Source organism: Neoarius graeffei, chromosome 13, assembly GCF_027579695.1.
Source record: "Neoarius graeffei isolate fNeoGra1 chromosome 13, fNeoGra1.pri, whole genome shotgun sequence".
Classification (NCBI taxonomy): Eukaryota; Metazoa; Chordata; class Actinopteri; order Siluriformes; family Ariidae; genus Neoarius; species Neoarius graeffei.
Window position 1 is genome coordinate 5,432,202 of NC_083581.1, and position 12,988 is coordinate 5,445,189.

At 42.1% G+C, this 12,988-nt stretch overlaps 1 protein-coding gene across 4 annotated transcripts in view; it reads left to right on the top strand.

The window, feature by feature from the left end:
• The window catches only part of si:ch73-181d5.4 (death-inducer obliterator 1), a 93,250-nt gene that overhangs the window by 15,594 nt on the left and 64,668 nt on the right, over positions 1-12,988 (top strand). For all 4 annotated transcript variants that reach the window (XM_060937176.1, XM_060937177.1, XM_060937179.1 and 1 more), the window contains exons 3-5: positions 4,817-5,129; positions 5,465-5,752; positions 10,906-11,092. In XM_060937176.1, the coding sequence (XP_060793159.1) occupies positions 4,817-5,129; positions 5,465-5,752; positions 10,906-11,092 (788 nt within the window). The remainder of the gene's footprint in view (positions 1-4,816; positions 5,130-5,464; positions 5,753-10,905; positions 11,093-12,988) is intronic.

Here is a 12,988-nt window from a genome sequence, read left to right on the forward strand (position 1 = left end):
ACAGCCTGACACGACTCGGCACCGCTCGCTCACCGGAGCTGCTCCAGCCTGCAAACGTGTTCCTGTGTGGCATCGTAGCCTTCATTGTCGATGGGTGATTTGATTTGATTACTTGCGACGAAGAACCAATCAGATCGTGCTGTAGGCGGGACGTTGCTCGAGACCACACAGACCGACAGGCGCATGAGAGCCAAAGTCTCCCATTTTAAAATGAATACGTTTTTTGACGTTGCGATAATTGTGAAAATGCTGAACATCAGATCCAATAATCAATTAATCACTGAGTTTAATGTTTTCAGGAGTAAGCTAAAACCAGTCCTTTTTCCGGCAGGCATTTGGATGAACGAGCTCTATTTTTCAATTTTTTATTTATAATTTTTTTTTTTTTAATGCAGGTATATTTACTTTTACACATTAGTTATTTACCTAGTTGCAAAAGTATTCATACCCCTTGAGCTTTTTCACATTTTTCCACCTTACAACCACAAATTTAAAAGTTTTTATTGAGATTTTATGTGATCGACCAACACAGAGTAGAACATAATTGTGAAGTGAAACGAAAATGATAAATGGTCTTCAAAATTTTAAACGAATAAAAATCTGAAAAATGTGATGTTAGTCACAATTAGTATTCAGCCCCCCTGCGTCAATACTTTGTAGAGCCACCTTTTGCTGCAATTACAGCTGCAAGTCTTTTGTGGTATGTCTCTACCAGCTTTGCACATCTAGACACTGACATTTTTGCCCATTCTTCTTTGCAAAATAGCTCAAGCTCAGCCAGATTGGACGGAGAGCGTCTGTGAACAGCAATTTTCAAGTCTTGCCACAGATGCTCAATGGGATTTAGGTCTGGACTTTGACTGGGCCATTCTAACACATGAATATTCTTTGATCTAAACCATTCCATTGTAGCTCTGGCTGTATGTTTAGGGTCGTTGTCTTGCTGGAAGGTGAATCTCCTTCCCAGTCTCAAGTCTTTTGCAGCCTCCAACAGGTTTTCTTCCAGGATTGCCCTGTATTTAGCTCCATCCATCTTCCCATCAACTCTGACCAGCTTCCCTTTCCCTGCTGAAGAAAAGCATCCCCATAGCATGATGCTGCCACCACCATGTTTCACAGTGGGGATGGTGTGTGCAGGGTGATGAGCAGTGTTAGTTTTCCGCCACACATAGCGCTTTGCATTTAGGCCAGAAAGTTCAACTTTGGTCTCATCTGACCAAAGCACCTTCTTCCACATGTTTGCTGTGATCCCTACATGGCTTCTTATGCCTGTCTTTCAACAATGGCTTTCTTCTTGCCACTCTTCCAGAAAGGCCAGATTTGTGGAGTGTACGACTTATACTTGTCCTGTGCACAGATTCTCCCACCTGAGCTGTGGATTTCTGCAGCTCCTCCAGAGTGATCATGGGCCTCTTGGCTGCTTCTCCGACCAGTGCTCTCCTTGCTCGCTCTGTCAGTTTAGGTGGACGGCCATGTCTTGGTAGGTTTGCAGTTGTGCCATCCTTTTTCCATTTTTGAATGATGGATTGAACAGTGCTTCTTGAGATGTTCAGAGCTTGGGATATTTTTTTTTATAACCTAACCCTGCTTTAAACTTCTCCAGAACTTTATCCCTGACCTGTCTGGTGAGTTCTTTGGTCTTCATGATGCTGTTTGTTCTTCAGTGTTCTCTAACAAACCACTGAGGCCTTCACAGAACAACTGTATTTATGCTGAGAGTAAATTACACACAGTAGGACTCTATTAACTAATTAGATGACTTCTGAAGGCAATTGATTGCACTGGATTGTATTTGGAGGTATCAGAGTACAGGGGGCTGAATACTAATGCACACCACATTTTTCAGATTTTTATTTGTTTAAAATTTTGAAGACCATTTATCATTTTCGTTTCACTTCACAATTATGTGCTACTCTGTGTTGGTCCATCACATAAAATCTCAATAAAAAACTTTTAAGTTCGTGGTTGTAAGGTGGAAAAATGTGAAAAAGTTCAAGGGGTATGAATACTGGTACCATGACGCTTTAGTGCGTGTCGTTATTTTCGACAGCTAAATGAGAGCAGGACAGAAGAGTCAGAAAGAGAAGAGGAAGAAGGGAAACTAAAGTATTAAGTAGGCGCAAGTATAAAAGTGCTACTCAAGATTGTGGCATTTGTGCAGTAAATGCAGTCTGTGTGGGATATTATTATTATTATTTATTATTATTTAATGGGCTCCCTTTTTTCAAAACCCCTCTCTCGTACTCTTCCACCCACAAAATAGCTTTGTTATTCCACTCGGGGGCAAAATATAGCAATGAGTTTATAATAAGAGCGACTGACGAAATGAGCCTGAACAGACAGGTTTCTTCTAAGAACGTTCCTTTCAAGCGACCTTTTAGGATATCGTTTACAATGATTAGGTATTAGGTACGTCAGCGTGCTGTACAACTACATCAAGAAGTTGGGAAAAGACAAAATTAAAATCCTGGGTCCGCATCGATATCCATTGCATCAAAATCTCATCAATTATTCCTTGGCCCATGGATCACCTTTCCTCAGAATTTCATTGAAATCTGTTCGCTGCTGTTTGAGTTATGTTGGGAAAAGACAGACAAACAAACGGAGATGAAAACATAACATAACCTCTTCCAACGAAGCTGGCGGAGGAAGTCATAAGCATGGAAAATGTTTATTACAGGAAAAAAAAAGAAATTTCACAAAACCTCCGTTTTAGTGCCTCACGAGGAAAAATAAACTCGCAGGACAAAGTGGTGGTGGTGGGGGGAGATGTTGGGCGATTTTATTGCGTGAAGTAGGGATGGCGAAAACTAAAAAAAAAAAATCTTGACCGACCACCGAGCCTCATTAGCCGGTTAAAGTCGGTTAACCTATGAGTTTAAACAGGGATGCAAACGGCGGATGCCGACTTTTTCACGGCTGAATCGTGCAGATCTGATTTTTTTTTTTTTAGAGGGGGCGTTGGAGTGTCTGAATAATTTCATCAGAGTAAATTCTGTATTAAAATTACTAAATAAGCAAATGCCGTTACAGTCCATGAAACAGGAAGTATGAGAAGAAAACAGTAAATCAGAAAGCTGCGCACGTTTTCGCTGATTTACTGTTTTCTTCTCATACTTCCTGTGTTTCATGGACTGTAACGGCATTTGCTTATTTAGTAATTTTAATACAGAATTTACTCTGATGAAATTATTCAGACACTCCAACGCCCCCTCTAAAAAAAAAAAATCATCAGATCTGCACGATTCAGCCGTGAAAAAGTCGGCATCTGCGCCTTTAGTTTGTGTGGAGAGATGTGATCTGCAATAACATGCATTGTTGGCTACAGACCGAAACATACTTTCAGAATGCACTGGCCAAGGCAGGACTAAACTCCATGTGCCTTCTAATAATAAAAAAAAAATAATAATAATAATAATAGTAATTTGTCAGCTAAAAAGCCTGTGTCTACACTTTTTTTTTTCTTTCGCCGAGTGGCAGCTGTCTTTAACTGGGGCGGGACATGACTGAATGGGTGTTTCTGATTTGTCAGCTGTCGTCCTTACACCTGTGGCATGCCCCAAGCGTTTACAACACAGAATTCCAGGTTCTCCGCTCCAAAATCGGCAGCTTCAAAATGATTTTTTTTTTTTTTTTAACCGACAACCAAAAAAAAATTAACCGGTTGACGTTGATTCGGTCGGTCATCGGTTAACATCCCTAGTGTGAAGGGTCGAAAATAGTTAACAAAGTCATCTCAAAGGCCGAATCCCATTTCACCCCTTGGACCAACCCCTTGGCCCTTCCCCTCCATTTTGCGCGTTCACGTGAAGGGGTAGGGGTATCCCAATCCCAGTTAACGCGGAGGGGTAGGGGAAGGGGTAGGGCTTCTGTACCCCTCCAAACGGAGATTTTCCTGGAGCTGACTCCGAACGAAGGGGTTTGAGTGATTTCCCACAATGCCATGCGGATTTCAGCGAGATTTCATGCGGATTTCAGAAAGATGGCGGTTCCCGCGGCGAAAGATTGTCATAAATGTATTTTCTCCATTATTTACGTGTTTTAAGTTGTTATCCAGAGGAAACACGCCGCTTGATTCGCTTTCGAGCTGAGAATGAGCAGCGATTTCTGAAATCCAAGCTGCTGCTAAAAAGCTTTGGGAGTGAGTATTGTTTTCGGTTGCTTTACTGCGTACGTTTTGTTCTGTTATTCTCGCTTTTATTGTTTACATGAGTATTCTGACACCTCATTCTGTCGGATGTGGTGCACGAAGCGCCAAAGATATCCCATTCAGTGGTGTTAGTTAACAAATCACACCCTGCCAGTAGAGATCTCTGGCTCTGACTGTAGCGGCTGGTCGCAGCCAATGACGCATTTGGTTGCGTTTTGCTAACGTAAACGCTGACGGAGGTACGCGATGACGTATGCGATCGTTGAAGGGCTATCCCAATACGTAAGGGTTGAATTTCAAGCCCTATTCCTTGTAGCTCAGTTTCAAGGGGAAGGGCCAAGGGGAAGGCGGAGGGGAAGGGGTAGGGGTAGGGGTAGAAATTAGAATTGGGATTGGGCCAAACTCAACCAACCAAAACCAACGGACCGCCTCATCACCACCAGAGTCCAAAGTTACACCCGTGTTGATTTCATCTCCGTTACTGATGATCAGTCTAATCCTTAGGATGGTGAGTTTGTTCTAACGGAGTCACCATGCTGGTTATGAGGACGTCTTTGGATCAGTATTCAGTACCAGTCTGTCGTCCTAGCTCTGATTTGATTGACATTTTCTCATTTCTGGAACTGATTTTGAAGTCCGTATGTGCTCTTATGCGACACGCCACAGGTTCATGATCCGTTGTGACCGATGTCACGAATGGTTCCACGGTGACTGTGTCGGCATCAGCGCGGCCCGCGGCCGTCTCCTGGAGAAGAACGGCGAGGACTACGTCTGTCCGTCCTGCACGCCGTGCCAAAGTCCCGTCGACTTGGCGAAACAGCAGCCCGCGCTCTCGAAAAGTGCTCGGAGCTCCTCGTCAGAGAGCCTGTTCACCTCCTCAGCCGGAGAAGAAAGACCCAGCGAGGACGAGGGCATTAAAGGGAAGATCAGGAAGTCGAGCACTCGCAGCACAAAGAGGAGAATCAAGATCTTCCAACCGGTAACATGTCTTTGCTTTGCTGAAATGAGTAAACCAGGACAGACAGACAGCTGCAGATGAAAGCGACAGTCTGTCATCTGATCTCTCATCTTTTTTTCTTTTGTAACGTTACACTTGGGGTTTTCTCCTGAAAATTAGTTTAGAAATTCTTTAATCAACTTTTTTCTTTGTCTGTTTTTGTTAAGTGATGTACCCGAGGTGTTTATTTACAAGTTGGACGTAAATCTTTCTTTGCTCTCGAAAGCAATCCAAAATTGTTTTTAAAAAGCGTTTCGTCTTGTTGTTTTTGACCCTGTTCTGTGGTTCTGTGATCTGAGCTCTGAGTGTTATCTCAGGTGGACATCGTCGAAGCCACATCGGAGCCCAAAGAGCAAGCCGTGGTGAGGGAGCAGGGCGTGGCCGAGGGAGTGGTGAAAGAGCAGGAGGACACGGTAGAGAAGAAGGAGAAGGCTGCTGTTCCTAAGTGTATCGGTCCAGGCTGTAGTAACGAAGCTTTGCCTGAATCGGTTTACTGCGGCCATCAGTGCATCATCCGCCACGCTGCTGTAGCCATGCACGGTCTCTCAGAGCCCAAAGCACAGCCTGAGATAAAAAACAAACCTGCACCGAAACCCACGCTGAAGGTAAATCCATATACTACATGCTAGTTACGTTTATACCCAAGTGATGTTGGATTCTGATTGGTCAGAAGGTGTTGATTAACTTTTGTTTATTATATGGCCGGAGCTACTTCTGGTAAAATCGTACATGCTGATTGAATTTTCCCGTAATGCCCGTGGGTGATTACAGAGCTTCTTTCCAAGGGGCCGGCTTTCAGCGTTACCCGAAAAAAACCAAAAATTGGAAATCAAAAATGACCGAAAGACAAACGAGAGTCACCGAGTTATTCAAGAAATGAGCAACGAAGAGCGTTCAGAAACCGCTAACCGCTAACAAATTCAGTTTTGAAGCCACTAGCTGTTTATTCTGCAGGCGTGACTTAACTACGTTACTAATATGACGTGACTGAAAGCAGCGTCACGCTTCATTATAATGACCGTCCGTTTTAATCTTGGAAATAATTAAAAAAAAAAAAGTCATATAATTACGGCTCGGTCCGGACTGTTAAGACCTCGGGCTGATATTTTCCTGTAAAGACCTCGCAAGCGAAGTTAATAAGGAGTTAATATTACGGGTCCCAAGAGTGGTACCAGCAGTAATAAAGATAATGTACCTGTAAAACAGGTGGATAAAATGACGAGATGACACAGGCTGCTGCTTTCACATACTGTACTTCATCCAAAGTGCATCTTTTATTTACTTCCAATCATGTTAGAATATCAATGTGCAATAATCTCTTATACGCGTGGTTTATCACCAAACATGTTCAGTACGTTCATATTGTCAGCACTCATTAAACATGCTCATGTATTCCAAACATACATTCACAGTCACCTTTACACAAGCGATAATATGGCTGAATTAAACTTGGTCTTCATTTCTTTAAATACAGGCTGCATGTAGCTGCCTAATAAACCGACCGGCTGAACAGTCATACTGGATAGAATTCCATTTCATAGCAAGGACTAACACACAAAGATTAGAACTAGGGATCAACCGATATGTTTTTTTCAGGGCCGATACTGATACCGATTATTATGGAATTGGGATGCCGATAACCGATATGTGCAACCGATAAATGTAAACATTATAATTCACATGAAATTAAACATAGCACACACTGACAAAGACCTTCATATCCATGAAATGTATGTTTAATTGTAAAATTGAACATGAAATTTTGTGCAGGGAGATGCCGGCAGCATTTGTACAATAAAGTCAAACATTAGTTAGAATAAAATGAGAAGTAAAATAATAATAAAATAAATATTCACCAATAAAAAAAAATCACTCCCTACTATATTACAGCTCACCATTTTCAGTGGAAAATAAATGAAAATACACTCTGGATTCTTTTACACTAAGAACCAAGTAAGACTTACCAGCTTCAAGTAGTTTTTAAATAACAAACCAAGTGTAGGGAGCTGCCTGCAGCATTTTTAAAAAAGTAAAATCAAACATACAGTAAAGTAGGCTATCACTCCCTATCAGGAGCGGCTGCTCCTTTAAGAGTATATCGCTTTCCGAATCAGAAGCGCTAGCGAGGAGAATCACTTGCGCAAGAATTATAAATACTAGTCACACCTGGCTTGTTTAAATGTTCAAACAGCGCTTTATAAAGTTGCCTTGACCGCCTCTCTGTATGGCTGTCATTCTACTGTTCGAGTAGAACTACTGACACATTCACAACGTTTCCAGACGGGGATTTAAAAATGACTGCAGCCTCCGTTATGCTGTTTCAGCGAGACTAGTTGGTTGTAGGCTAATTCAAGTGCTTCCTTCCGTAAGCTAAGTTTGCCTGGCTACACAGATGCAAATAGACAATTTTAACGAGTAGTAGATGAAGAATGTAAACATATAATGATGTTGTGCTTTTGCAACTTGTGTGTTTGTGACTTATTGCGGGAAAAGCAGCATGCCCTTAACTTGATACGGGCGCCTTGAAACAGTTCAGAGTGTTTAGCTGCGCGTGTCGATTGGCTATATCTCTTGTGCCAAACAAATCAGATGTTGTGGTGGGCGGGACCGTGTTCTTGAACTCAGAGAGGCGAGTGCAGGAAAGGACGTGCAGTGACAGTCGCGTTAGGAACGAAATGGCTGCAAAAAGGCATGTTATCAGCATATCGGTAGAAATTATGGCCGATACCGATAACCCTAAAAATGCAGAATATCGGCCCGATATATCGGCCAGGCCGATTATCGGTCGACCCCTAATTAGAGCATTCAACCATTCAAACTTATCAAACGACAATATTAATGTATCCAAGTGATTACAGTTACATACTTTCTACTCAATCAATTATTCAAGATGAAAACCATTCATTTCAGTGTCATATCTCAGTATTTACATTCACTGCTACAGGCTAACTGTATATCAAAACTGTATTCCGTGTCCATACTTTACAATATAGCATTCCGTACATCAGCATATTTAATCCTCTATCCTCGTTTAACTTATTAAAATAATCATGTCTTATAACCAGTGTGTATTTATCTATTTATACTCTTGAAACTTCGTTAGATTATGTATCTTATCTCCAGTGTGTCTTAACTTATTTATACTCAAAAAACATTGTATATTATCCATTTCATACAAGCAGTGGGTGAACGTATTTATCCCCATGAAACTTCGTGAAATAACAGTGTCTAAAAAGTGTCAACAGTGTTCGGGAGCTCACAATGCTAAGTTAGCAGTTCGCTATATAAATGAATAGGATCTCAAGGAATCTAGCTAGCTCGTAGACGGCAGCTAACAGTCTGAGGCACTTTAGTTTACCGCCACGGATAGCTCGTGAGACGGCGGCTGAACGTTTACCTCAGCTAGCCGCTTCATACAATGGGAAACTTTCTAATATAACTTCTATATTTAGAGTTCGAAATCACACAAAAACAAATGATCAAACAAACAGTCATGAGTTCCAGGCACTAGAACAATGACGGGGGGGTTTACCCAGTACTAACCTGTAAAACAGGTGGATAAAATGAGATGACACAGGCTGCTGCTTTCACATACTTCATCCAAAGTGCATCTGAGGGCTGAGCGGTGGTCCGCCCCCTTAGCAACCCAGACGCAACTGCGGCACCTGTGTCACGCGCTTATGTTCCTACTAGGCACTAGGCCGTTCTAAAGTAATAATAGTTAAGAAATATGAAATACTAAACAAAAGTAGTAATACACTTAAAGACCTGTGGTCACCTATTTTGGGTGCGCCACAGTTAATAACAGCAGCTACAAATCAAACGTTTATATTAACACGCGCTAGTGTTTTCTAATGGCTTCTCGTTTCTGTAGTAACGGCTCGTTCATAGGTTTTCGCGTAAGGTACTTGTTCGTAAGGTTTTTATGAAGGACATGTTCACTTCTCTTTTAATGGAAGGAGTCTCCAGTTTCAGTGATTTTACCAGTCAGAGGTAAAGCTAGAAAACTGGGAAAGTGAATTTTACACTTGGACAAGCTTTTTTATTATTATTATGGTCTCATGAACCTTAAGAGAGAAAATCGAGGGGCTGGTGAGGGAAGATGTGTCATGGATGTTATGCTCGAACATTAAATGTAACAATAACCGGATAAAAAAAAAATCGTTTTAATCGTAAATCGCTGTGGAGTAAGAACAGCAAGTGTTGCCAGGCAAAACGAACCTCACCCGGCAGCACTTATTTTATACCTATATGTTGATAATGGTAATATTCGTCAATCATTAGCTGTCGGGTTATAGTCCTCTGAAAATCCATGACCTTGAGTTTGACATTTCCGAGTCATTCAAGGTCAAAGGTCATGACGGCAACTGAAAGCCCATATGGGACGACTTGTATGTTGATAAACATCTGGTCACCATTGACCATCTTAAAGTTGTAGCCCTTTGAAAACCCTTGACCTTTCAGGGTCACTCAAGGTCAAAGGTCATGGTGCCAAATGAAAGCCCATATGGCACTTCCAAGTTGATAATGGTAAATATCTGTCTGCCATCAACCGTTTTCAAGTTACAGCCCTCTGAAAACCCTTGACCTTTCAGGGTCACTCAAGGTCAGAGATCATGGTGCCAAATGAAAGGCCATGTGGGAGTTCCGATATGCTCATGATCGTAAACATCTGTCTATCGGCGACTGTTTGAGTTACAGCCCTCTGAAAATCCGTGACCTTGAATTTGACCTTTCAGGGTCACTCATGGTCAGAGATCATGGTGCCAAATGAAAGGCCATGTGGGAGTTCCGATATGCTCATGATCGTAAACATCTGTCTATCGGCGACCGTTTTTGAGTTACAGCCCTCTGAAAATCCGTGACCTTGAATTTTTAACCTTCCAGGGTCACTCAAGGTCAAAGATCATGGTGCCAAATGAAAGGCCGTATGGCACTTCCTCCAAGTTGATAATGGTAAATATCTGTCTGCCATCAACTGTTTTCAAGTTACAGCCCTCTGAAAACCCTTGACCTTTCAGGGTCACTCAAGGTCAGAGATCATGGTGCCAAATGAAAGGCCATGTGGGAGTTCCGATATGCTCATGATCGTAAACATCTGTCTATCGGCGACCGTTTTTGAGATATAATTGGAAATGTTATTTTGACCCCCTGACCTTTAACCCCCAACCGCTATGGAGACTGTCCAAGGCACCCCATCATGCAACATATGGTTGGAAGCAGAATCAAAAGATGCACATTTTGGTTTTGGTTTAAAGTCAAAATAATTAATTTGAAAAAAAGTTATCGCAAAAACGATTTTGACCTTGAGCCGATTACCCCCAAAATTTAATCCGGTAATCTACGGACCAAAGTCAGTCGGTGCAACTTGTCTAGACGCTAGGTTGTTAGCAGACCGACAGAGACACAAACAAACTTGCAATACCTCACCCCGCTGACTCCGTTGCGGACGAGGTAATAAAACACTTTAGCTACATGCTGTTAGCTGTTATTGGAAAACAACCAACTTCACGTCATCGTGATTGTTTTCCGATAACAGCACAACACACAATGTTTTGATGTTATTTACTTCACGTTTTGAAGCAGGTAAGTCGTTGAGGTTATTAAAGTTGTGTGTGTGTGTGTGTATATATAGTTTGACATGCTTACGTTTCCAGCGTCCTGTCTTCCCCCCAGTCACATTGAATCATCGTCATGCATGTGGATTCTTTCCGATACAAACCCCTTCAATGACGAGCTGTTCACGTATGGTTTTCAGATCCACAATCTCGGAAAACTCTTTAAGAAGAAAGCGGCGGAGAAGCCAGCCGAGGGTGAGGACGGCGGAAGTAAGGAGATGGGATCTGCCCCTACCCCTGCTGCTTCTCTCACCCCTGAGCCTGTTCACAAAGCAGTGGGGGAGCAGCAACCTGCAGCAATCGCGTCATCACAGTTTTACAAAGCCAGTATGTATCACACAGGGGTTTACAAAACACACACACACACACACACACGTATCAATCTGCAACATGCACAGTTCGGTAAGGTGGATTGCAAAAAAAATTACTGTAAATGTTACAGGTATTCCGAAAAGGTAAGTAAATCAATATATCTAACGTTCATGTCTTCTCAGGTGAGTATCAAAGACCTGAAACAGAAATAAAGATCGATTTCAAAACACATGGGACAAGACTGGTATAATTATAACGCAGTTCTTTCTTTATCTCGTCCCTGATTGAGCGCATCTTCCTGCTCTAATACGCAATTAAACTTCTGGATGGCCTTATATTTAATAACAATAAATACCAACAACTCTGCTCTACTCATCACCCAAACACACTCCTTCCTCCGTCTGCTTGGTTTAGGTTGTTGTGTTCTTACACGCTTCACGGTGATGGCACAGGATTTGTGCAGAAGCACTAAACAAACCATATTTGACTTCTGTACGACTTTAAGTCATCATTTTCTAAATCCTATAAAATAAGCACTGGATTCAAGAATTACTACTTGAATTATTAAAACCAATAATTATGGTTAAAAAGCAAACTTTTTTTTTTTTTTCTCCCCTCCAAGAAGCAGATTCTCAGGCCTGCCAGTCTTCACGCCAGTCTTCACGTTTTCTCTACAAACTAAGCAATTTTAATATGACACTACACTGGTACAAGCTATCACTCACGTCCTGAATAATGTGAGCAAAGAGACTTATGATTCTGGAACGATTGACGGGTTTCTTTTTGAACTCGCCTGTATTAACTGAGCCCTTGGAAGCCCCGCCTCCTCTGCGACATCTTTTACGAGTCATAATTCCTCCCGTGCTCCTGTATCAGTCTTGCCGTCACTTTCTAATAAGGAAAATTGAAGAAAGGTTTCGCTTCATAATAAAGAATGCCAAAGAAACGAATGCATCTCAAACGTGGCTAACGTTAGATAAATATATAGCTAAATATTTAAGTTATTCCACGAAACCGGGTCGTACGTGAGCCGATAGCCGACGAGGCGCCTAGCGCCAAGCTGTCTATAAGCCATGTGCGACGAGATTGAGTGGAAGAAGTGCTTTGTTCTATCCACATTCACTGGATTTTGAGAAGCAGAGCATTTTTTTTGTTTGTTTGTTTGTTTTATTTTTTTTGCAAATTCGATAAATAAAAACTCATGCAAAACGTCTGACAAAATCGTTTCTGCTTGGAATGTAAACAAATCAGCGAAATGACAATAGCAATTGTGAAAAATGTGATAATTCTTGAAAAAAAAAAAAAAGATACGTTCTTGCCATCAAATACTTTAAGGGCGTATTCACACCTACGCTGTTTGGTCCGGACCAAACGAACCAAATTTCCCTTGGTCCGGACCTTTTGGGTTGGTCTGAATACAAACCACCGAACTCTGGTCCGGACCAAACAAGCGGACCGAGACCGAGCTGCAAGGTCGGACTCGGTCCGGACCAAAGGAACCCTGGTGTGGATATTTTGGAGGTGTGAAAGCAGACCGGACCTAATGCGACAGTTTTGCTTTTTTGTACCTCGGGAGCTTCCGTCGTTTGTCGAGCATTATGGGAAACAGAGTCTTGACACTCCACTGCAAAGTGCAAACACTGTTTCGGTTGTCAAGGGAACCTTACAACAGTCGTTCAGTCATTCAGACCAGTGGTAGGCTAGACTACAGAGTACAAAAAATGAGTAGGGGGCAAACGTGGGCCGAGGAAGAAACGCGTACCCTTGTGGATATATGGGCAGATGTCCACATATCTGAGCTTTTGGAGAGAACACACAAAAATGCCGACGTGTTTGCTGTATTCAGTGAGAAAATGAAGGAGAAGGGGTTCACGCGCTCCCCAGAACAATGTCGGCTAAAAGTGAAGAAAC